The sequence below is a fragment of the Bombus huntii genome, chromosome 1 (genome assembly GCF_024542735.1).
Source record: "Bombus huntii isolate Logan2020A chromosome 1, iyBomHunt1.1, whole genome shotgun sequence".
In the NCBI taxonomy this organism is placed as follows: Eukaryota; Metazoa; Arthropoda; class Insecta; order Hymenoptera; family Apidae; genus Bombus; species Bombus huntii.
The window spans coordinates 7116047-7141821 of NC_066238.1; the positions used below are offsets into that span (position 1 = coordinate 7116047).

General features: G+C 41.1%; 1 protein-coding gene and 1 long non-coding RNA gene across 4 annotated transcripts in view; both read right to left on the reverse strand.

Moving 5' to 3' along the window:
• Nucleotides 1-3: 3 nt before the first annotated feature.
• LOC126878408 (zinc finger protein with KRAB and SCAN domains 3-like) lies at nucleotides 4-13307 on the reverse strand. Of its 3 annotated transcripts, XM_050613418.1 has the most exons (6): nucleotides 7290-7376; nucleotides 7133-7193; nucleotides 5568-6822; nucleotides 3894-5132; nucleotides 3084-3575; nucleotides 4-2613 (listed from the first exon to the last, which is right to left on the reverse strand). In XM_050613418.1, the coding sequence occupies exons 4-5, from the start codon at nucleotides 5026-5028 to the stop codon at nucleotides 3136-3138; spliced, it is 1575 nt and encodes a 524-aa protein (XP_050469375.1). In that variant the 5' UTR covers nucleotides 5029-5132; nucleotides 5568-6822; nucleotides 7133-7193; nucleotides 7290-7376; the 3' UTR covers nucleotides 4-2613; nucleotides 3084-3135. The 3 variants fall into 3 exon arrangements, with proteins under 3 accessions (XP_050469375.1, XP_050497143.1, XP_050497134.1); XM_050641186.1 differs by having other exon boundaries at nucleotides 7133-7397; XM_050641177.1 differs by lacking the exons at nucleotides 5568-6822; nucleotides 7133-7193; nucleotides 7290-7376 and adding an exon at nucleotides 8905-13307.
• Nucleotides 13308-20476: 7169 nt separating this feature from the next.
• LOC126863471 (uncharacterized) overlaps nucleotides 20477-25775 on the reverse strand; it is a 48228-nt gene continuing 42929 nt past the window's right edge. The window contains exon 3 of the long non-coding RNA XR_007688869.1: nucleotides 20477-20535. This is a non-coding gene — a long non-coding RNA (uncharacterized LOC126863471). The remainder of the gene's footprint in view (nucleotides 20536-25775) is intronic.

Below are 25775 nucleotides of genomic sequence, written 5' to 3' on the forward strand. Positions count from 1 at the left end.
TACAATCGGTCGATCCCCTAAGTTTCTTGTTTTTTTTTTTTCTAATCGCTGAAAACGTTTTCGTACCAAAATATCTCTACGGTCGTTATAAAAAACGCGTTTTTTCCCCACGTGAAAGCAATAGCGACACGAACAACTTAAATTTAAGAACGATCACTTCACCTATTATACAAGACTAAGCCCCGTTTTTCGAGGCAACCTAAGATAAAACGATACGATACAAGCGTAGCTCACTGACTAGAGCGGAAGTCTCTTTATTTCTTTTTTCAGTTTCTTGCCGGTGCTTGTCTTTGATATTTTCTATACATTCGACATTCCTTTCGTCTTCCCCGCTCTAATTTTCCTTCCGTCGTAATAATAAAATATCAAATTAATATTACGATTAAGAACGTTGTAAGTACGAGTGAACTAGACGATAAATAAAACGACTATTGGACTAGGAACGATGAAAGCGTAGCTAACGATCTAAGTACGATCTTAGAATAGAACAGTCTAAGTCTATTTTGCAATATTTGTTCATTTATTAACTCCTAAAATAAAAATTTACGCACTTACAAACTATCGAGTAAGAGCTGCATTATTGCGTTATTAAATTAGAAATTTACGATAAAAGAAGAATCTCAAAATTTTGTTACTGATCGATTATCAACTAGAAGCTTCTGACTAGATAAGCGATTAGGAAATTCCTCGAGGATGTAACAAATTTCCGTAATTTTTTAATACGCAGATCGAGTCATTCTATAAATCATCTCTCATTGAAGAGAAAAAAAAAAAAAAAAGAAAAAGAAAAAAAAACGAAAAATGGCGGTCTCGTTGGCGTATACTTCTGACAACGAGGAAATTACGGGAGGATGTTCTATAATTTAGGAGAGCGAAACGAGAGAGCGACCCTTTCGCCACCAATGGTCATTCCTGCATTCAACAGGTGGTCCAGTTTACGTGAAATGTTGATGAAAACCTCCGACGTGTGCTCATCCTCCCTCCATCGTTCCTATTGTACGCCAAGGGCGCCGATGAAACTTTGGGAAAACGATTCCTCGAGGAAATTACGTTCGCGTGGAAACTTTTCGCGTTTCTAACATCGATAGTCTCCTATCATCCATCGATAGGTATCGGATATCAACTTGCCCGCGAATCATTTCGACGACGGTCAAGTTACGATACGATATATTGTTTTAGCTCGTCGTGAAGATATTACTACATTTGTACGAAAAATAAATACGAAAGGAAGTTGAGAATGAGGTTGAGATCAATGTCGAGCAGAATTGAGAAAGAAGAGGCACGTTAAAACGTCGACAAGTATGAAATGGAGAATCAAACGAAATTTTCTTTGGCTATAGCTTGTCCTGAAATTAATTGGTCGCTTGAGATCGCTTTCCCTATCACGAATCACGTTTCAGTCTGTGTTTCGACTATTTTATTCCGCGCGATAGAATAAGATAAGATAGATAAGATAGAACTAAGATAGAAGTCAAATATTCCTATCAACGTGCTAATGATCCCAATCAGTGGATCCCACTATGTACAGGTTATTACATTAAGTCAAATTGCAGAAGAGCACGCAGAAAATCAATAAGAATGAGACGATGGTACACGAATTGCCACGCGACATCTGAAAACTGCCAAGTTTCATCAAAGAGAAGGTCGTTAAATCGACTAGTAAGCGTACTTGGAGCATGCATTATTTTCATTGGATTCCGAAGTTCCTTGACTAGAATTGACCCGGTTCCCATCGACTATCGGCGATTCGAAATGAATTTTACTCACAAATTGATGGTCCCTCGATAGTATTGCATCGATTTTCGCCGCGCTGTTCGTTCTTTGCCTCTCCCTATCGTATTCCAGACACTTCATCGGCAAGCGAACGAGCGTCGTTTTCGTTTCCCTTGATGCCACGCGAATATCGATTTCACCGGACGACGAATAGAATCTCATCGAGCGTCCATGGACGAAAGGAATGTCGTTTGAATCGCACCGTGCGCGTCTTGATGCAATGAAACACGTGTCTCCTTACTTTACGACGATTTATCCCTGTATATACGCTCCGTTCTCCTCGAACGTTCCTTTCTCTGTGCGAAAACGACTTTAATAATCAGCTTACGTTAATCATATACGCCTTTGAATGTTTACTCACACGAAGAACGAAACGAGAATTCAGAACGTTAGTTTAACCACGATATTCTCGCGTTGGTTCAACGTCCGCCTATTTTATGGGTTTCATCTTCGAAATGTCTGTTCCTTGCTTGCTGGTAGCTTCTGGTGACATGAATCGCGATCAGTTTGAGATCGTTCGCTTACCCAGACTGGGAACTCGATGAATTCGTGATTGTTGGTTAATCGAAAAATCACCTGTGACGTCAACGATCGAAATTCTTCGTTGTTTCTGTTGTTTCGTGGACGAATCCTTCCTTTTACGTTTTTCATCGAGAGAATGGTTCGTGGGATTTTTTGGAAGTTTACGAGAGGGAGGAAGGGAAACAACGAAGTAGTCATCATTGTTGGAACTGTTGAATTCCAGAAAGATTGAATTGACCCATTGAAGTTGATACCAGAAGGGATTGCACCTTGGAGAATCTTTTCTTTCATTTCGTTTATCATCTGATGTGTCGCCAACTGAAAGAAAAGAATTACGAGTTCATTTCTTGGAGGACAAATTATTTCGAGGATTCGGAGATCTATCAAACATCTTCGAGTTATTCAAGTATCTTACTACATTCGTTATCTGTTTACACTAATCAGTCAAACTTTCTTAAACATTCGAACTTATAACTATTCAATTTCAAAGACTCTACTCCAATATCTGATATTCTCGCTTCTTATCCTTCAAACATTTTCAAGCGTTCACAACCACTTCCTGAATTGCTTTAAATTTTCTTATCAAAGATTCTATTCCAGTATCTAATATTATCACTCTCAACTTTTCAAACATTTTCCGACACCGTCAACTTCCATTTACTTAATTACCCAGAATTACTCTCCATAAATTCTCTTTTGAATTTTACCAAAAACATAACCCAAACCTGACCCAATTTCTTGTCGATCGTTCTTCAAATTTTTCCAGTACCTGAAGCTTAAAAACCTACTTGATGACGTGCAGCGACACTAGCGCCAAAAGTGCCCGTAACTCGATGGAATCTATTGAGGTGCATCTAGGTCATTGTTGGAATCGTCGTTCTCCCTTTGACAGGCGGACTCTAGGTGCTTGTTCAGGTAAGATTTGAGCGCGAACGATTTGTGACACTTGTGGCACTCGTAGTTCTTGTCCGCGGAGTGCGTCTGCATGTGGGCGCGCAGATTCGACCGATCGGCGAACGCTTTACCGCAATGCGCGCACCCATAAGGTTTCTCGCCCGTGTGACTTCTCAGGTGTCCTTGGAGTAGCCACGGTCTGGAGAACATCTTGCCACAGACACCGCAACTGTGTGTTAGTTTATGGGTCAGCACGTGCATCGCCAGGGCTGGCATGCTTACGTATGCTTTGCCACAGTGGATGCATTTCTTCGCCGATTGCGAGTCGATACTACGATGGGTTTGCTTGTGTCGTGACAAGTTTGACGAAGTCGCGTACTGTTTACCTGGAAACAGAAAATTGTTACTGAGAACGATGATTTTATGATGGGGCTGACCTGCTGTTCGGGTCTGAATAGATTCTATTTTTCAAGGGACACATTTTATGTTAAAACTCTGATTTGAAAGCTTAATCCGTGCCTTTGAAGCTACAAAAATTTGTGTAATTAAAATTCAATATCTCTCTTTTCTAAAATATCTATAGCAAAGAAATGAACGACACTCGAAGAAACGAAAATGAGAATACTTTAGATGGCGTAATTCACTGACGACAACTACCCTGATCCCGATATTTCTCACGATTCCTAATTTTCTCAACAACTTACCGCACTCGCAACAGACGTAACGCCCGATCTTTGATGTCTCAAGTCCTTCAACCGGTTCAGCCTCCTGCGTTTTCTGAATAGGTAAAACCTTCTTATTCTTCGACCTCCCGTCAGTCACCAATAAAGTGTCATACGTATAACTCGCCGGTTTCACCTCGCTCTGTTCGAGCACTGTTTGCACCTCTTTATCCTTCTGACTGGGTTGGGAATTGGGATTATTATTTTCAATATCGCTGCTACACTCTGACGTAGGTGGGGTTAGTGGTGGTGCTGCCTCTATGGCTTGGAGAAGATGCTGTTGTTGTGGTAGTAGTTGGGGTGGATGATGTGTAGTCATGATCGGCGTGCACGGGATGGTCGGTGTGCACGGGATGGTCGGCGTGCACGGGATGGACGGCGTGCTATAGGTGAGCAGAATCTCTTGAACAGGGGACAGTGGGATGAACACGCTGCCCGTTTGCTGGACTATCGTTGCGCTGGGCTCGTAAATGATGCTCGCAGTTGTTGGTTGCTGGTGTTGGTGATGGGTGTAGACTGTAGAACTTGTTAAACCGATAGTGTTCACTTGGTAGATCGGTTGATTCGGTTGGTACACCGTCATCTCTTGGATATCGGTTGCAGGTGACTCTATCACGTTTTGTGGCCCGATGGCGACACTGGGCGGTGGTAATGGGGGCAACGATCTTGAGAGCTCTAGTAAATCGTGTGCAGCTTCTGTTTCAGCCGCTGAACGGTCTTTGAACATCGAGGACACGTAATTGGTGATCACATTGCCGTTATTGGACCCTATCCTTGAATCAGACGTGGAATGATCCGCTGTTTCTTCCACGTGGTACGGTGTAGCGGTGTTCGAGGATGGAGAAGGCTCCCTCGGTGGCGTGTAATGGAGCACGGTCGTATGTTGCTGATGGTCTGTGTGAACTGTTTTGGACGGTGATCTGGGAGCCGTGGAAGGCAACGTGGATGTCGTGATCGTTGTGTCCTCGACGCTCAAGGCGATTGATTCTGTCGTTTGCGGAGCTACCACCGTGGATGGTGAGCATGTAGCTGTGCAGGTGATCACCGATGTCTCCGTTCGAGCTGCAGTCGAAGATTCCGTCGATGGTGTACTCGTGGTGTTCGTCGTCGCCGTCATGTCCACATTGCTAGGCTCGTTTACCTTCTCCTTCGGGACATTCTGCTCGAGCGTCTTCGCTCCTGTCGTTGCAGTCGTATCTTGGGACTTCGCATTCAGGTATTCTGCGACAGAAAAGATAATTCTGCAGCTGTGACTGGTTTACAAAGTCGATTGATGTATTTAAGATGACCAATTCTTATATACAATTTTGAAATACCGTTGATGTGTATAGAACTAATGGTCTTTGCAAGATATAGAGTTTAAACATTCTTAATCCCTTAACCTACAATCGGATGGGAGACGTCGTACATCAAGATAATAAATCTTTCTTGTTTAATGATCAATTGTAGTAATTAGTTATCAAACATCTTGCAGAATAAAATTAGTTGTACCTTACACATGCATTTACATATCGAAAGACATGTGCAATTTGCACAACTTCGAACGCTCAGCCAAACCGTGAAACGGCTCGGTGTGCGACCAATCTTGTTGTCGTTTATAGCACGCGCTATTGGAACTTAAGTCCTAACGCAAGAATTAGCCTGGTGCATACGTACTTTGCAAATCTTCAAATTAAATTTCCACAGTAGCGAGGCCTTAAATGAAGGGAGCCTTGTTCTACATCTTCGATTTATTTTTGTGTTTTGTTTTCTACTCCACGTAGATTCTCAACTTGATTTCGAAACTAAAATATCCATCGTAATTTCGTTACTCTTAACCCCTTCCCGTACTTTAGCGAGTCAGACTCGCGATGAAGATTTTGGCCCAAACATGAATATCGCGAGTCTGACTCGCGACCAGATACTTGGGCCAAACGTAAACATAATAAGCCGAGCTCGCGGACTATCTTTTGGCCCGTTACGATCGTGACTGAATGATAGTTCCTGTTTATGAGCATCGGTCTGGACTTGGGCCCGAGTTTCGTCGAACTGAATGGCACGGGAAGGAGTCAATGATCGTCTTACTTTGAGTCGTAGAATCTTCCTGCTTTGATCGTACCACAAGTTTAAAACCATAGTGTGGTACAATTTCGAGGTACTATTAACGTTACGAGGCTCATAAATTCTAAAATTTGAACGATACTTCAAATTCTCTGCTCCATCGTTCCAGGTAAGTTCTCAAAGCGAAACGAGGAAGCTGATGCAATTCAATAACCGCGGTTGCCTTCCTTCCTCCGAGAAAAAGGCATGGAAAAGTCGAAAAAAAGGAAAAAGAACACAAAGGAGAACCAGGAGCACTTTGAGCAAAGGAGCGGAAACAGCATCGTCAGCCCTATTTCGTCCCTTCCGTCCGCGACAATGCGATATTAACGAGACAACTGACGAGCGACAGCGCGGCGCGTAACTCGATTTCTTAATTTGACTTTTTAATCGAGGTTTAACGAGGAGAAATCGCGGGGGAGAGGAGCGTGCCGAGTTCTTCTGTTGTCGACGTGCCAACGAAAGAGTGTCGAACCTCGTTGTAGCAGTGGCAAGAGGGTGAGACGAAGGAGGACCAGGGATTATGACGGCAAGCATGTTGGAAACGAGGTCAAAGGGGATGGGTGGCTGGCCAAGGAAAGTGTACGACCGAGCGGATATAAAATTTCACGATAACTCGGTTATGAAACTGCGTGTCTCGTTTCAACGACGCTCCTTTTATCTTTTCTCCTTTTTTTTCCTTAGAATTGTTTCGAGTCTCGATTCAGTGTTGTTGTCGCTGTGTTTCACGGACACCTCCCTTGGGATAAGTTTCTTTGCTATTAGCGTGACAGCGTGATGAGCCTGCAATTTTCTCCGAGATCTACGGAGTCTTGCGTTTTCAGCAGTCGAGCTACAAGAAGATGAGATTGAGTCAATTGTGGGTTATTGAGTGCTTGGATTGGGAGAATTCTTTGATTTCATAGGCTATTTTCAAAGATTTTGAAGTATCATGATTTTTCTAGATCAAATGATTGCATGTTGTTTTGATGTTTGATCGTTCGAAACAATTGATATTCGTTAATTTCGATATTAATTCTAGTATCGATTGGCTTAATTGGGAAACTCCAGAAAGTTCACAAAATGCAAGTAAGAACAACTATCTTCGTACAATAGCATTGAAAATCTGGAGAACTTATGAACCTATTGTATCTATATATTACCTCAGTTTTGATCATAGAAATTTGTCCCTTTCTCAAGATTTCACCATTTAAATCGACCTAACTGAAACGTCAAGCGAAATGTTTTATCTTCAGTAAGTTTCTGACGCTTTTACGATGGAAATCGTTCGTATTTCACGTTCGATTGGCCTGGTTTTACCGAGAGAGGCTCCAAGCAAGCGTGTACTGCCATTGTAACGAGTCTTAAGTGCGGTCTTTGTAGCTCCATTAACGTCTCCGGCAAGTTTCGCATGACACTCTCTCATTCACTCGATTACTGAACGCGAAGCATAAACGGGGCCGTTGCTGGAAACTGCTGCCACCGGGAACGACAATTCAGACAATTAATGCAGCTTTGCCGTGGTGAGTAACACGTTACCGCGAATTACTCCGACGCTAGGAATTTTCACCACGACGACGTTAAAATATCGTAACGACAAAGCCTCTTTAAAAGTATTTATAAAAATATATGTATATACATCATGGCCCTAATTTCGTAGTGTAATGCGAGTTGATTAATATAGTTTCTGAACGGTTCATTTATAAAAAGACGGAAGAGTTTGTATGTATTTGACACGTTAATCCTTCGACTAAATCCTTCTGCAGTCCTTGAATTTTTTATATCTCAATTTCGCTTTAGTTTCAACTGAGTAAAAGTGTTTTAATGTTTTAAGAGAACCTTTGGCATAAAATTCAGATGAGAAATTACCTATATCAAGAATGATTCTTTCACATTTTCCACGTCATTCACTTGCATCGTTCACTAGTTATTTCCCACTACATAGACGATGTGAAGGGCAATTTAGTTTTTGTGCAAAAGTATGCAGAAGGTTTTCTTGCTAGGAGCAAGACACGCGTCCGTGCAGTGCCTCGGCACGAGATGAACGATATATGGCTACAGGCTGAATCAATACCACGGTCCAATAGCAACAATCGTATTAATTGAACGTAATAATCGCAAGAAAGATATCGCTCGACATTCTTCGTCGTGATATAACGATACTCGTTTCTGAATCTTCACGCGCGACTGCGATCGATTTTCCGCTTCAAAATCGACCATTATTATTTTTATTTGTAATCGAGGCTTCATCCCTTTTCAGGATGATAACGCTTTGAGAATCATGCAAGCAATGGTTTAAAATAATCTTCGATGCTATATAATTCTTTTGAGTATGCGTTTGAAAATATTTTCTACGTAAGATAAAATTGAACGTATTCAAATAAGTCTAAATAAATTGAGATTCAAGTAAGTCCGATTACGTCCACCAAGAATAACAAAAAGTCCAAATAAATGGCAATAAATCCAGACGAATTTAAAAATATCTAAATAAATCCGAATAAATTCGAATAAACCGAAGTAAATTCGAATAAATCCAAATAAATTCGAATAAATCCAAATGAATCTAAACAAATCTAAATAAATCCAAATAAGTTTAAATAAATAAAAAAGATAAATCCGACCAAATTCCAATAAATCCAAACACCCGAATAAAGAAGAACTAAAAAAGAAAAGATATAATAAAAAAGAAAAAATAACAAAATTACAGTAAAAATCTCGTAATCTTAACATCTGTACTCAATCGCAACAAGTATCAATCAATGAGAACCTTCGAGCTATAATCAACCCCCCCCCCCCACGTACTCCATAAAACATGAAATCCCCAAACACCTATCGCTTCTATCGTAAAGAATCTTGCTCGACCATTTAATTACTATACCAGGGATCATAATCGAGCCAAGGGTAGAACTATAAGAAGCCGGAGCCAGAATTGTACCTTGAGCAACAGGGGGTGCGACGCTCCCTTCTATGGGCGAAACTGGGATTTGTATGGTGGTCGGCGATGGCGTGGTCCTTCCGCGACCCCAGCTCTCGAATCCTCTGGCAACGTTGCTTATATACTTGTTGCACAGGGCCTTCTTCACCATATAACACCGCGGCATCTTGGCTTTTGGTTTCTTTCTCTTGGTCCTAAATAGGGAGAAATTCAGATCCGATGTAGATGAAGAATAAACAACTAACAAAAAGAAATCCTTAAATTTTTATATTTTTTTTGGAAAAAAATTCTTCTCTATCTTCGTATTTCCAGACCATCGGATAGATTTTTATTGAATTATTTCGATTTTTTTTGGAAAAAAATTCTTCTCTATCTTCGTATTTCCAGATCATCGGATAGATTTTTATTGAATTATTTCGATTATATTTCTGGTTAAAAAAAGGTATGACGAATAAGAAGAAATCCTCCAATGTTTATATTCTTTTCGAAAAACAAAATATTTTTCTCAATGATCAATTCTTCCCGAGTTTGTACTTCCAGAGCACCAGATAGACGTTCGTTCAGTCGAAGACGATCGTCGTTTATCAAACGATCGATCGTGGTTTCGATTCGCGCAAAATGTCGCCCTGGTGGTCCTCGTGGAGGCCACCAGGATTACGGTCGATCGAACGATCGATGCTTCAGCCCAGCAACGCCTCGTTTCTCATCGTCAATCTTCTCGTCCTCATCCTACTTCCTGTTCGCGATTGGATCACCTATCGAGTCTCCTCTTGCTCGTTAAACAAATTTCGTCCTGTGTTCCCTGTGTCGTACGATGAAACGTGTTCCAAGTGGACTTACACGAGCGTCTCGAGAGGAACTAGTCAAGCTCCAAGTAATTGCAGCATCGATATTCGATTCGCAGAGTTGATAAAAACGGGACACTTCCTTGTGGCGGGCTCGTTTCTACCGGAAATGTCGATTCCGATCGCCGTTTGGGGGCGGTATTTTAATTCTAGATGTCGTTGCACGATTTCAAACGGAGCTACGTGTGTATTTCACGTAAATATATATACACACGTGTCTGTGTGTATAAATATACTTGTATATTTGTGTATTTATATAGTGTGTGTATATATACACATATATAGATACGTGTATAGATTTATATTAAAATATCTTTTCGGCGAAGCGAGTCAGTCCAACTCGAGATTTCAGATACACCCGGAAGTTGGGATTATCCGGAAGTGTTTCCTCACTGGAAACTTTCTTTTTAATAACACTTGGTTTGTGCGTGTTAATGTACGTGGTTCCAGATGAGATTCCTCGGTGTAACTCGAGTTTATAAGAGAGAAAGAAAAATGTAGCTTGCCTTGCTTTATTTCTTCTTAGTTTGCTTCTTTTGTTTCTTTTCTTAGATTCTCTTTGTTGCTTTACCTTGTTTGTAATATTGCTTTCGTTGTATTCACGGGTGGAAGATTACGTGGTTCTTACGGTATTCCTCGGTCTTCGTCTACTTTTGCCCTGTCTTCCGCTTACTGTCGCCTCCGGTGCTTACGTTCCTTATCCTCTGGATAAATCTTTCATCTATACGCTTCATCGTAGTTTAATAAAATCCAAACAATCCGTATCAACTATTTTTATTAACGCTATTCTCTTCAGTAATTTTCTTTCGTACGCCGCTTGAAAAACTCTCTTCGGTTAAAATTTGTTTCAGTGTTCACGGTTATTAAAAATGTACATATACTTCGTGATTATTTACGAATATTCATATTGTATTTAATTATTCATGTTTTATATCTCGGTTCGTCCTGATACCGCATCGAGTCTCTCTCAGAGGTCAGTTCTCGCCACTCGGACTACTTTTCACCGTCTACTCGCCCTCCTGATCCGAGCATCGTTCCATTCTGCCGGCAACACTCTCGTGCAGCATCGGGCGTGTCCATTCTCGCGACGATACCCTCATCTCGGCGATTTCGAGTGCGGTGAATCCGACAAATAATGGTCGCGACGCCGCGTGCTTCCTCTTACTCTTCTCTAAAACCGTCCCAGTAAATTTCAAAAAAATCTTTCCCAATATATTCCTTCTTCTCGATACACCAATCACCAATGTTCCCGATAAAAACAGTCTCTCGTAGAACCTTCAATCTTCCACCATTAAACAGATTTTCTAATAAGAAGGTACAATTCCAGTAGCGTAGAGGAGCAAATCGAATCACCAGTTTCTTATCTCTGGAGCGAGCGGATTTATAAAATACGCTCGATTAATCGCGATTCTCTCGGTAGGCTGAATAACAGACCGAGCCAGCCAGGCTGTGGTTCTTCCAGCTGAAAATTCAAGCTGCTATCTTCGAGTTAACGAATTGTAAATAACCGAAGGTCCTTTTTCGGAAAGCAAACGTGTGCGTCGTGGAGGCAGGCGAGGTGTGCCTTTTGCAGGGACGAGCAACAAGTTGGACAACAGGTCCGCGATGTTTGTGTATCCGTACGTGTGCGCTGTCGCCTTACGTGTGTAGTCGATAACTCCCTCTGGTAAGTGGTCCCCTCTCCCTTTCTCTCTTTCACCCTGTCTCAGTGTCTACCGGTAGCCTGGTGTCTTGCTTGCCAGTCAGAAAGCAGGAACAAACCCGTAGGAGGACTTTGCGCGACTTCTTCGCCCTCCCTTAGCCTCCTCGCACTGGTGATGGCTGGTTTTGTACGGCGGGGAAGCACCGCGAAAGGAGGAACCCGCGTGAAGCTACAACTCTGCCCTCGTGCGGCTGTTCGCGGGCCTCGTCGCAGCCTTGGATCGCCGGTGGCTCACGGCGACGAACCACGTATGCGTTCCTAGTCCCTCCTCGTACTCTTTCTTCGTCCCACCTTTCTCTTTCTTCTATTCCTCTTCCTCCCTAACACCTTCGATTAACGCAGAAATAATTCAGGCTCGACTTTACCTGTCTACTCGGTTCGATACGACTCGATCGTTTGCCGTAGAGGGGTTGCTTCGAGTAACGCACACGGAAAACCCAAGCTCACAATACACATAGACGCGAGTATCGTGAAAGCAGCACCACGGAAGTATACGTAAAAGTAACCACGACGACGAAACAAATGACGGGCGAACGTTGAAAACGACGTTGAACGAGGAAACGAAATAGGTTTTTGCAAGCGGTGGCACGTAAGTAACACTAGGGTCTCTAGACACGTAGAGAGAGGCACGACATGGACGAGCAGAGCGCGGTTACGAGCAGCACGACGCGCGCTTGGTCGACCGGTCAACGATAGATCGAGGCTCGTCCATGGGCCCCGGTCGCGTTCGACGACGTGGCACACCGGACGCGAACGTCTACGGGCACGAAGATCGAAGATGAAGATGTACCACCTGTGGGCGCAGAAGCAACAATTGTCCGCCGTGTATCGCGGTGGAGGGTAGCCCGACTACATGGCTCGTACCGGGTGTGGCTGGGGTGCAACTGCCAATGCAGCGTCGTCGAGCAGCGTCGCCCCGCGTCCTGGGCGCCTGCGTCCTTTCCTCCTCGCTTCGTGCAGAGCTCCTTCTCGCTTCCCTCCCTAAAAGGCCTGCACACAACCTGCCCGGTGTTGCCCTCTCTGTCTTCCCAGTCCTCCTCCACCCTCTTTACGCTTTGTCTCTTTTTTTCTTCCATACTTTGCCCCTATTTCTGTCCTGCTCCGTAAACCATCTCCAGTACCTCTTTCACCCTCGCAAACTGCTTCTCCTTCTTTATCCTATACGTTGGTTATTTCTTTCCTTGTTCCGCTTTATCAACCATCCCCTGTCAAGCGTGAGCAGCGTACTGCTCGTCGTCTCTCCGTTTCGCTTTTGCTCCGTTCCATCTCCAACGAACTGCCACACCGTCTCGCGAACACACACGCCAGGCATTATACGTATACGTGTATATATAAAGCTCTGGCTGGCTCCGCGATCGAGGGGTTGAAACGAGCAGAGGAACGAGGAAGCCGAGCAAGAGAGCGAACCGGCAGGGGTAACCCACCCCTCGCCGCGACGCCGATGTGGCTCTTGCCCATCGATTTTGTACGAGTTCGGGGCCGGAGCAACACCTGTTACCGCGTCGGATGGAAAAGAGTCGTGGACGGGGGGGAGGGTAGGAGCGGGTACGGAGAGCAACGAGGGACCAACGAAGAGAGCTATGCAACTAGCAGGCTGCACAAGGGGGTGTAGATGGCGAGAGAACGAAGGGTGGTTGCTTCTAGCCGGTGGTGGAATCATCCGGCGGGACAGAGATGGGATCGTCTAATGTGTAGTGAAATAGAGAAGAAAGAGAAGAAGTATATAGAGATAGTAGAAGCTCGACGAACAGAAGGGTGATTCCGTGCAACAGAGAGAGACACCGTTATAGGAAGCGTTATGAGAGCGAGAGAGAAGAAGAAGCGAGGGTAAACAGAGACGAAAAGGAGGGTGGTTCGAGGGTGGCGAAGCAGGATGAACGGAGCGGAGGTGAGAACGTACGAGGAAGCAAGACAGGGAGAATGGAAGAGGGTGGCGAGTAGGAGGAAGAGAGAAAGGAAACGTCGGCGGCGGGCAAATAGCGACGTCGAGGAAACGCCGACGCCAATCGATAGCGCCGACCCCGGCGTCGTGCCGCGTTCGCTGCCAGGGTTTTGCGATAGCGCATCGCTCATGTTACCTTTTCTCTTTTTCCTTCTTCATCCTCTTTCTCTTTGCCAATCATCTAGCTCTCCCTTCCACTCACCGAAAGATCTCTCTTGATCCTTCTCCTTACTCATTGCCAGCTTTGCGTCCTGCTTTCCTTTTGCCTTTTCCTCTCTGCCTTCGTTTACCACCCCCTCTATATTCCTCCTTTTCACTCTTTTACTGTTTCTTGCAGGTATTTTTCTATCTATCTATCTCTCTCTCTCTCTCTCTCTCTCTCTCTCCCCCTCGCTGGTTACAGTTACGAGACGTCCTTGTTGTACAAGGTAGCTCTAGCTGTGCTTGTTCGTTGAATGTTCTCTGTCTTCTGTCCACGTGGTCGCCAAGAGAAGAGAGCAAGCTGGGGTGGTTTGTATGCGTTCCTTATAATCTCGACGCTTACTCCTGGACGTCGTCTAACCGCTCGTATCGTCTGCGTCGTTCGCGATAGCGCATCGTTCACTTATTTAGCCTGTTCTTCTTCGTCTTAGAATTCGCTCCTTTTCTTACGGTCTCTTTCTGGCTGTGTTCATCCCTCGTGTTTTCCTTGATTCCTAGGGACGTCGTAAAGGTTATACGATCCTCCTCTTTTTGCTTCTTCTACTGGCGTGGATTTAATGATACCTAAGGAGTGGTCGAAATTCCTCGTAGACGAGAGAACTTTGTCTCTGACAGCTGGCAGCAAGATGATATAAGTTGCTGATATGTATTTTTTGTACGCTTGTGTAGAGTAGAATGGGTCATCGTGTATGCGATGGAATATATGCCGATAATATTTGACGAGGGATTATAACAATCATTAGAACGTTTATGCGTTTATGGAAAATTTAATCTGTTAACCAGACGCTTTTGTAATTTCGGAATTAAAAGTTGGTAAATTCAAATTCGTTTTCAGACAGAGGAGGCAGCGAATAAATACGAAAGTGGAATACGCGAAAATGTCCAAAATGTCTAAAACAAAACATTCATTCATCATGAACAGTCATATTTCTAGAACACACAGAATATGAAAAAAATACTCCAAATATTCGAAACAAAATACGTGTTCTAATATTTAAGCTACGAAGAAATTTCATTTCAGTTGCATTCATAAGAACATGAATTTGCACAAACATTTATGGTGTAATAATAATTATTCGGCTGGGAATAATTATATTTCGAGAAAGATCGTATTTGGAGAGCGGAATGGCGGGTAGAGAAGCTCGAGGGAAAATATTTCTGCGGTTAGTTCCGTCGTGCCTTTGATAACGAATTAACGTAGTGTATGTAGGAACGTTTTTTCGTTTGGAAAACTGAGAGTTGGTAAGGAAGAAAAGTCACCGGTGAATAGAGAAAGGAAATTTAAAAGGCGTCCTTTCAGAGGTTAACGCGATTCAATCCTTCGATACGTTCTTCCAGACACGACGGTCGATTCAATCGCGTGAAACTCCGAGAGAGGAACGCGATCCCGCATTACGGACCGTGTATTTTAGTTTTACGAGCCCCGCGGTCCCCGGTTACAAAACGCTCTTATTAATATTTATCGAGCCGCTTTCCAGTGCGGAGCTTTGACCGACAACGAGACAATTAAAACGCTGAACCGAATTTCGACGTAAGCCCCGAGGATTAAAGGAAAGTCTGATTAGCGAATCGTGTTACCGTTCGATCTTCAATTAAATGCAACAGAATTTTCATTCGCAATTGTCATCCCCCTTGTGTGCGAAAATGTTTCCTTCCCGTGAAACGAGCAGTTTTACTTTGGAATTGTACACGTTTCCATCTGTCTTTTTATGAAATGTTAACTTTATGAAATGTTATGTAACTAACATGCTCTGAAATTAGAAAAAAATCATTTAAAAAATCTATCTCGTTGTATATTTTTTATTTAATACAGATAAATTAATAAGTATGTTCGTAAATTGTTATTAGAAAAAATCAATTCGCAATAAAAAAAAAAACTTAGCAGTTTAAAACGATTTTAATAAATTCGTACCTCAAAAAATTTAAGGATCAAAGATAAATGTGAGTGGGAATTTGTAAAATTTTCCCTGTAGTTTTCCATTTTTGTTTTTTTTTTTAGTAAATTATAGAAGAAAATTGACTTAGTTCCGTTGTAGCTTGTTTGAACTTAAACATCTTGGCTATTTTTCTTTGGAGACGTCTCAAAGAGCTTGTTTGTGGAAGCCTAGTTGGTGGTGAATAAGATTTGCATGCAGAGGGTTACTACGTAATATAGAATATTTTTCCAGTTATTGTAGTTCGTCATATAATATCGTAGAACTTGTATCTTTTACGTAGATAGAACGTGAAAATGTTTTGTGAGATAATATTGTTAGAGAGGAATGTGTTTATCCGCATGGCGCTACGCCGTAAAACTTGTAAACGCGTCAGAGCATGGGATGCCGCGAGTGGATCTGACGCAGAGAACTTCATTCTTTATTTTAGTATCCTTTAATGGAAAGCTTTCACGGTATACATTGCAACCTTAATTTAATGCTTTTAATATTTCTCCTATTTCTTTTCAAGTTAGGAACGCCGGCAATTTACAATTTCAATGTTTCTCCGTATGTTTTCGCGATGATACTTGTGATTAATTAGTTCGAAAACCATCGAAAACATTTCAAAATTCAAATCGAGCTGTTCGGAATTCACATCGATTAACTCCATAAATTGGGAAATAAGGGAAATTGAATCTAGTGTTGCAATTTTTCGAGAATTTATGCCATTTTCTTCTAATAAATAAAATTATGGAAGCAAATAATCCGTTTCTTTGAAAAGGCAATATTAATCACGTATCCAGATAAAAACTGGAATTAATTAGTCTGGCTTCCGAGAAACCCAATTAATTCAAGCATAAATTGGAAAAATATTAAATTCTTTCAACAATAGATGATCTTAAAATTCGTTAAAAAAATTTCTGATAAAAGCTATGACTGTGGAAAAAAATCAAATTAATTCAATCGTGAATTTATAACGAACAGACAATCTAAAAATTCACGACGGATATGAAGAAAATCATGAAAAATATCCGATATTCTCTAACTACGGATATTGGAAATAAAAATAGTACCAGAGAATGTATTATGTAAAAAAACGATGGGAAAGTTAGCAAGTTGTATGAAAGTTTCGTCTCGCGGATGGAAACGGTCAGAAGACAGGCCGGTTGGCCCGTGTCGGAGCTACTTCCGATCCCATGAACGATAATCGCGGGCAGGCTCTTACGTTCGATCGCGTTAGATGGCCGGGTAATTGCGGGATACATTCTATTTTACAATCTCCTCGGTAACTCCCACTTAGCGTCCGTTCGCTCGTTCTCGCCCGGTCCTCTGGTAATTGCGCATATTCACCGGTTGCTCGGCAACCTTCGGAGCACGGCGCGGCGTCGGCTCAACCGGCATCCCGGGACCATTGCGCCAGCTACGCGAATACGCGCCTCCTCCGGGGCCGGAACCTCAATTCGACCGGCCATCCATGAGCTAGAATTTTGTAAAATTAATCGACGATAAAAATCTTTCGGAAATCAAACTGATTAATTACATCTTTTGCCTTTATCCAATGTTGTTTGATTTATATCTAAATGCGATCTTATCTAGCATCGAATTTAACGATAAGATAACGAGTGACCTATTTTGCGTTAATCGAAGACACGATGACTCTGAGAAGTTAAACTGATCAATTGCACTTTTTTTTATTTGGGTATATCAGTCAGTGGTAAAATTATAGGGTAATAAATAATTAAGTATTTTTATATGTGAGATAGAGAATCATAAATTTGAAGGTGAATTTTAAGAAGTATGTATTTTATCTGTTAGAAGTCATTTTTAACAAATTTTCTCCAGAAATATAGTTTTAAGGCTACGAAGTTAATTGGTAGTTTGTGAGAGGCTTATATTCGTTTCGTTCGAAGTCGTGTGGAATTTATCATCGGTTCGTACTACTTGAAGATTTTTGGGTAGAAGACCGTAGGAGGTTTGACATACTTGCAATACTCTTTTCAAGAGTATGAGTATACGTGGGTTTCGATGAAAGGTTTACTGTGAATCTAAGGACCTATATAAGAGTTCGATATTGATATCGAGTATTTTCTTAAGGTCTTAAGTACTATATTGAAGTTTAATGTACTCTCCATATCTGATTTATGGTGATGGTTATGAAAATATTTAGTTTACTGAATTTACGCAAATATAAGACTTTTAATGTATTTCTAACATCTAAGGATAGATAACATTATTTGTCACAAACATCAATTTCTTGCAATAGAATCTACGATTGAACGAATCTGAATCTAGACGAACGAGATCTTTTAGAATTCTGTTTGATAATTTGATCTCCGAATTCTTAATAACATCTTTGTGAAAAATCCAGGAAGATCAATTTATCAAGTTTGCAATAATCCTTAAGACGATTGGAAGACTACTCAAAAGTAGCTAAACACCCAATCTTGAAGCCACTACGACTTTACGAATATATATCATAGAATTAATCTTATATCGCGAGATCGGTTGAACGGTTACCGGCAACGGATGGGGAACATAGAGCCGTCGTTGCTGAAACTGCTGATCGATTAAAGCGGCCCGACTGATTCACTGGCTTACGAACTGATCACGAGCAGAAGCGGCGCGAGTAGGTCTTCATAAATCAAAGGATTACTCGGGGATTACTTGGAGAATGAAATACGTTCGTGGCGGAGTCGCGATCGTGAATTCTGGATCGTTTGTTGAACCAGAGTTATCCGACAATCGTGGAATCCTTTTATTCCTCCTTTTCTTCGTTTTCTTCGACGACGAAAAGAAGAATCCTTGGCTGGTACCCGCGACACGTTCACGAACCACGGTGATCCAGTGAAATTGCTTATGTAAGTAGAGAAACGGCCAATAATTTTCCGCTCGTTTTAGACGCCCGCGTGCCACCATGCATTCTCCTACTACCACCATAGAGAATGGACTCCTTGGAAATCGGCGCACGTTTACGCGCACCTTTACGTGGATACCGGTCCTTTTCTACGTGATTTAATCTGCATGGTAAAAATGCAATGACTCGGCGGAGATGCCTGGACAGGTGTATGAATAAGGCAATGCCTGTTTCTATGGGAACTCTGGTCTATTTGCGTGCTGTTAAATAGCGGAGAAACGTGAAAACTGTTGGAACGGTGGAAATTTTTCGCGCGTGGTTCTTCGTCGTATTTTTGGCTTGATTGAACGAGTGCAATTATTTTGTTTGCTGGTGCGTGAATTAACGAGATAGCGAGCTTAGGTTCATGCAGGAATGGAAGATTCCGAGGTGAAGTACTTCCGAGGCAAAATATCCAGACACTTGTCATAAAAAATGTTTATGAATATATTATGTGCGTTATACCAAACTTTTTAGAAATATCGTGCACTTTAACGAGGACAGTAATGAGACGTGACTGTCGTGATTATTGTACAGTTTGAAATCAATCTGGGAATGTATATATCGAATGGGAGATCGGAGCGCCAGGTTAAGTGGAATATGTACAATCATGGCCAGACGCACGGAGCAGTAGAATGGGACGGGTTTTACAGCGCAACGTAATTTGCTGAAATTCTTCTCTTGTATTGATTGGACGTAAAATCCTATCTTTTTTGAAGTTTAAATTTGACGTATTGGTATTATCTACAAACATTTGATTTATTTATTTAATAATTTCGTTTTATTATCTAAAAATGAATATAACAACGTCAGGAGTGTATGAATTATGTCCAGACCCATTTTATCAAGATCTTTTTGCTATTTTACAACAAGTATTACTTTTGCTATTTTTAACAAGTACTAACACTAATTTCCCGACTCACCCTGTATACAGACAACACAACAAATTCTCAAATAAAGGAAATCAGAGAACAAACGCAAAAGTTATAAAAAAGGATGAAAGCAATAAAAATTTGCAAATAAAACCAATTTAAAGTACGCAGGTCGCTCGATGTACAATACTATTGTCTTAATTCTTTCACCACTAAGCCGATATTATTTTTGTTCTTCCTACTTGTGAATCGATTCCACTTTGGACAAATGCGGTTGGTATATCGATTCCAGGAGAAACAAGGGACGTTGGATCGGTTATGGACGCGCAGCTTCACGACGAGGCGGATCAGAATCGATAATTGAACCGTCGAATCAAGAGAATCGTGTTGTGAATGGCCGATGAGGTGGTGCATCGCGCCGGCCCCGAGGATAATGGAACGATATCGTGGGATCTGCGTATTCGGTGACTGCCATTCGGATATCCAGCGAACGTACGGAGATTACGGCCACCGTTGGTTTCTGTGCCATTTGTCTTACGTACGTCATCCGGCACCCTAGCTCCGGAGACTACAATTTCGCGCTATAAATTATTTCGCTTAATGCGTCGCGATGCCGGCCTGCGTTAATGCACGGCGTCGTGCGATTCGTGTCATGGAATTGGCTTGGTAATTTTACAGGATCGTGGCTTGCATCTCGACGCCTGTTCAGGATCGAGTATTGCATTCGAATTATTACGTTACTGCATAACAAATGTCGTTTCGAGTTAAATTATATCGATACATGTAACTAGTTGTAAAATAAATATGTTTTTTCCCATTCATTCTTTTCCTGTCTCCTCTTCCTTCTCTTCTTCCTACTTTTTCCCTCTTTGTTTTCTCCCATTTCTCCTTTTCTTTTCCTTTTTTTCCGTTCCACCGCGCCTCTCCTTTGTGTAGATTCCCTTCCTTATTTTCCATCGTTCCTTCCTTCATGTCCGTTCCTCTCTTTTCTGCTCTCCCTTTCACATTTGACCCTCTTTCCCTGACAAGTCGCAATTCACAATTTGAGTATCCCACGCATCTATATACATATAATAAAACAGTAGAGGGTTGTGTCTGTACATTGAATAAAATAAATAAAACACTCATGCAGGAATAGCTCATAAGCTATGGAGTTCGTAAAACTAATTTTTGGAATTTTTATCTGTCTGTTTGTACTCGCATTATGTAAAAACTACCTAGCGGATTTGGTTGCGTTTTCCCCGTCGTATAGCCTAGTATCTGGAAAAGAAAATAGGGCATCTCTCATCTCGATTCGTATTCTAAAAGCTAAGAAATAGCTTGGCATTTGAGTTGCACGCGCTTCCATGTTTGCTAGAAGTTAAGCAACGATGGTTATTATTTACGTCGTGTTTGTTCTGAAATCGAGCAATTCTACAATTTAATATTTTTTACCTATTCCATTTTGTTCGCAAAAAATTCATCTGCTGAAAAATTTCCGTATATCAGTAGTATTAACGCGAACGAAGTAACAGATAAAAGCTGGTTTTTCAATAATTCCATGTAACTTCCAATAACCATTAACATATATAAAAATAAAATATCCAATTCTGCGATAACTCATTAAACCAGTGTATCAACATTTCAAGACTCTCCTCGTTTCGATACACCAAAATTGCACGATATCTATTCGAATGTTTTCCGAGTGAGACTGTCGCATCCCCGCACGTGGCATCCTCGTTAGCCGTTCGGCTGACATTTCTATCTCATCGATACAGGAACGGGTAATGTTGCTGACACCGTAGTTACCGCAGCAACACGTCGAATTAATAGAGAAAGGGGAACAGAGACGGGAATTCGCAAGAGTGACAAAGAGGAGAGACCACGAAGAGAGAAAGACAGAAAGGTTCGTCGTTCTCGTTCGAGGCTGTAAAGTGCCTACGTTATCGCGGTGCTCGAGCTCCGGTGCACGAGGGGATGATTCATCCCATGCCGTGGAACTTCGCTGAATCAGGAATGACTTCGCATACATTAAATACATTGTAGAAAAGCCTATGCGGATACATGTGTCGCCGCTAACGAAGGACGTAAGCCAGCCCCTGATTAGTTCGTTAGGTCAGCTTGCTTTGCTCTTTGTTATCTAATATTTTTGTTCATTCAATTTGATGCCAGCAATCAAGAGCTTCGTGCGCAGAATTTTTACCATTATTCTCATGTAACATTTTTTTTGACAAAAATGTTTTGCTTTTCAAGATATAAATATACAGAAAAAGAGACGATAATGTCCGACCAATGCATATTTTCATAAATACCGAGGGTGTAGAGAAACGTGAGCCTCTCAAAAGTCAAGCAGAGCAACCCCACTTCTTATTAATTTTTTAATTTCATCGCATAAGTACACGATTATCGTTCATTCATCGAGGGACAAGAGATTTACTTCTACAACTTCATTTCAAATTAAACGATTAATTAAATTATCTAAAATTATTTCAACAACGGTGAATTCTAATGTAGGTTTAAAAATCAATATTTGTAACATCGCCGCTCTTCCGTACCTTTCAATTTATGGACTTGATCAATATCCCCTCCACAAAACGCGTCAACTTTGTCTGTTAACATTTTTATATTACTAATATTTCCAATTATCACTTACCCTATATAATGACCTATACGCTTATATTGAGTTGGCAACTAAGTGATTGCGGATTTTGTCATTAGATGATAATACTTCGTACGTTATTACCAATATGTTATTAAAATATTCCTACTCTTCTATTATAACGTAAGCTTTCTCGTTCAATTATCGATCGTGATTACTTTCTAGAAGTTCTTGTTTAGGCACGTTTCACCATTACCACAACTAGATTTGCGTCAATTATAATTTGTTTCTGTATATATACAGAAATATATATGTATATATGTATATATATATATACATATGTATATGGAGAGAGAAATTCCGTTTCAGTTCTTGGAGAGCTTACGTTACCATGGCGCTCGAGTGGCGTCGTGTATAGGGGATAATTTACCCGGCAACTGTGAGTGTGTGTATCGTCACAGAGACACTGGGAACGCTGTTCTATCACCCTCGCTGTTCTCCGGCTCGTTTTACGATGCCGTACGTTCTTATACCTCTACGTAGACAAATCGCGCGACAAAATGAAGAATAACGCGAGCCGTCGTATTCTTTTTACCGTATAAAATGGAAATCCTGTTGAAACCACGAAATAATACCGTATTCTCCTTCAAGTAATCACAGGATACGATATAGTGATATATCGAACGTTTTATGGCATTCTTTTCTGATCACGTAGCTGCTACGTTTTTCTTTATTCACGAGTACCGCTGCAATTTTCTAAACTTCTCCAATATCGTATGTTTTTTATCTCACATTAGGATATGAAAAATATAGGGGCGAGTTTCTCCATGCACTTTATCAATTGCTCTTTTATCAATGTATATCGTATAAATATTCTATTAACTGTTTTCTTCTTATCGCTTCGTATTATACGAGTGGAGTCTAATACGCACAATATTATCTCGATCGCATTTGCTACCGATAAAATACGGAAAAGGGGAAAACGTTACTAGCTAAATAAATTTACAAATAAAGCATTTCTCTTTTCGAAACAGAAGTTCTTAGCTTGAAAAAGTTCTATCGTTAAAAATGTGCTAAAGCTATCGATCGATCGTATTGAAAACTTGTGGAATCAGAAAGCACGTTAAACATTCCCAACTCTAAGAGGACCACTTCCAACACAGAAGCTCAACATTCATCCATTCTGCTTTCCAAAAATATATGATAATAAAACGCGTGTAAATTTTATCGAGAAACTATCCATCTAACTAACGAAGATTGATATTTATTTAAAATACGAGTACTATATTGTCTGAAATTCATGCGCCAATAGGAGCGAACGTAAAACTAGGAACATTTTACGGACGATACCGTTATCTCGGCGAGCCAACAAACAACCCTCTTTTCGGCTCGAACAAGCTGTCGAAACGACAGAGTTCGGTACCACGAATCTCACAAGTGTCACGTATAAATTTCGTTAGCCCGATATCTCTTCACTGTCTCCGTTCTTTCGTCTCGTTACACGAACTTATTGCGGTTGACGAAAGTTCGCGAAAATTCAAAAACTTACCACGGAATTTTTTTTTACGAATATATTATGTGTTTTCTACGAAACTTTTTGGAAACTACGATACGATAGCGAGACCATCTATAGCACTAATCGTATGTTTAACTTTACTGCTATTCATGAGATACTCTAATTTTTTTTACTAAATATCGGTTTACGACAAATGTCTTGCAACTCCTACATATACTTTCAGATTGATTTCAAATTTTACTATCATAATTACGATAGTTTCTGTGTCTCAGTTACGGTGCTAATGAGATTTTAAATATTATATATATCTAAAAATATTCTAAGAATATTCGAATACTTTCGCGAGTCACTGTACATATTTCTCCTCGTAGAAAGTCTCTACCCTTTCTTTATAAATACGACGTCACGGTTACGGGTTAACCTGTACGGACAACCCTTTCGTTGTACGCCACGAAGTATTTACGTTATCGTGAGGGGGTTGAGGCAGCGTGAAAGCGGCAGCAAGGGTCCTGGAACGTGGCAGACGACAACCGTCCTCTAAGATTAGCATAGCCGATATAAAGTAACCATGAAAGACGTTCAGAGGCGAATCTACCGCAATTTTTCTTTGTTTCTTCGGTAGAATCTGTGTGCCAGCTCTTATGTAGGACGCGAGACTGATTACCGAGAGGTTCAAAGGGATTCGATAAAGACAAAGTTTTGTCTCAAGTTCAAATAAAATTCGATCGCTTTATCTTCTAATCTGTTTCATTTTTAAACGTCGATGTCGTATAATACCTGGCACAGGTGTGTTGATCCACTGGCTATTTAGCGTTACAACTCTCTAAAAATAAAACGATAGGTATTAAGTTTGTTACAAAGAGTTATTTTCTCGCATTATTCTAATAATAATACTCTAATATACAAATTATTTATCGGAAAATTTGTCCTTCGCCGAGTTTCCATAGGAAATTAAAGAGAACTTTTTGTTACGATCGTACGAGGATACAACGTTCCATTCGCGTCGATGAATTCGCCAAAATCTTCCATCTATCTCCCTCTCCAGAAAATTCAAAGCGTCTAAATTAGAAGATAAACAAATTCCGTAAAAACAATAAAAAGCCTCTTCGTTCCAATAACACTCTTGTCAAACTAAAGTTTCGACAGGCGAAACGAAAGTTCCCTAGCGACAGCTCGATTCCTGGCCACGGTATTCCTCCAGTGGCGTCGAGAAACTCGGCAAGATCATCAAGTGGATCATCCTCGCGGAAATTCGAGGCGGCTACTTATCGTTTGCTCGGTGTAATCACGGTGGCACGGCGATAAAGAAGAGATAAAGAATAGTCGCGGAGAACACTCGAGTAAATTGCACGGTCGTTTGACCAATCATCAGATTGCATCTTGATATGAAGAGGATACAAATGGATTCGCATAGACGAGGTCGCTCGCACACCAACGGCCATCGACGAACCGCAGAACCGCAGAGGCGCGTTTTACGCCACGAGCTCGATTGTATCGCGGCATGATTCACCCTGGAACTGCAGCAGGGTGCAGCACGAGCACCCTTCTTCCTCGATTAGATCTCTGGATATATCCTTGGCCGTACAGCGCCCAGTGCTGCCCCCGATTTAACTCCGCTGGATTTTCGTTTCATGGAGGAAACTGCGAGTGGAAAGGGTGACGACGAGCCGAGGATATCCCAAGAATTGGATACGTTCCTATTTTCTCTCCTCGTCTCTTCGTTGGTATTTCTGTCTGCTGCTGGAAAAGATATATTTAACCTTTTCAGTTTTTACGGGAATAGCTGAACGTGGTTGAAAAAGTATTTATTTCCTTGGGAATTATATTGTTGGTATCGTTATTGTTATTTGCACTGTGTTATGTTATCTTTTATTTGATAAGTACACAAAGTTTTTGATATATTTGGTAAAGTAAGGTATTCTTGATTTTTGTATTTATAAATGGTATATCTACATGTTTTTGTCTTTACGAAAATTAAATTACGGATAAGAGTTATAAATACGGAAACATACGTACGAATTTTGTGTATTTCGATTTTTGGTTATTTTTTATATTTTTGTAATTATTGCTTCTTGTGCGATAGGTTAAAGTATAATATCGTTTCTATCTTCTAATCAATGTTTTGTATATATCGTTGTTCGTATATATTAAAGCAGTTTCTGTCTTTTGTACTTGTATTTACACAAAGTCTTGAACATTTTTTCAAGGAATGTATTTATCTTAAGTTTTAAGAATTTTTCCGAAACGCTTCAACTATCCTCAGCTTCCTGAGCTTTCTGATTCGTCAGAAAGGATCTTCCAGTGCTACGATGACGAACCAATATTATTTCCAACGATTATCACCGTTAAATTTCCAGACAAAACACTCGTTTGAGGAAAGTATCCCGTTCGAACAGCTCAACTCCT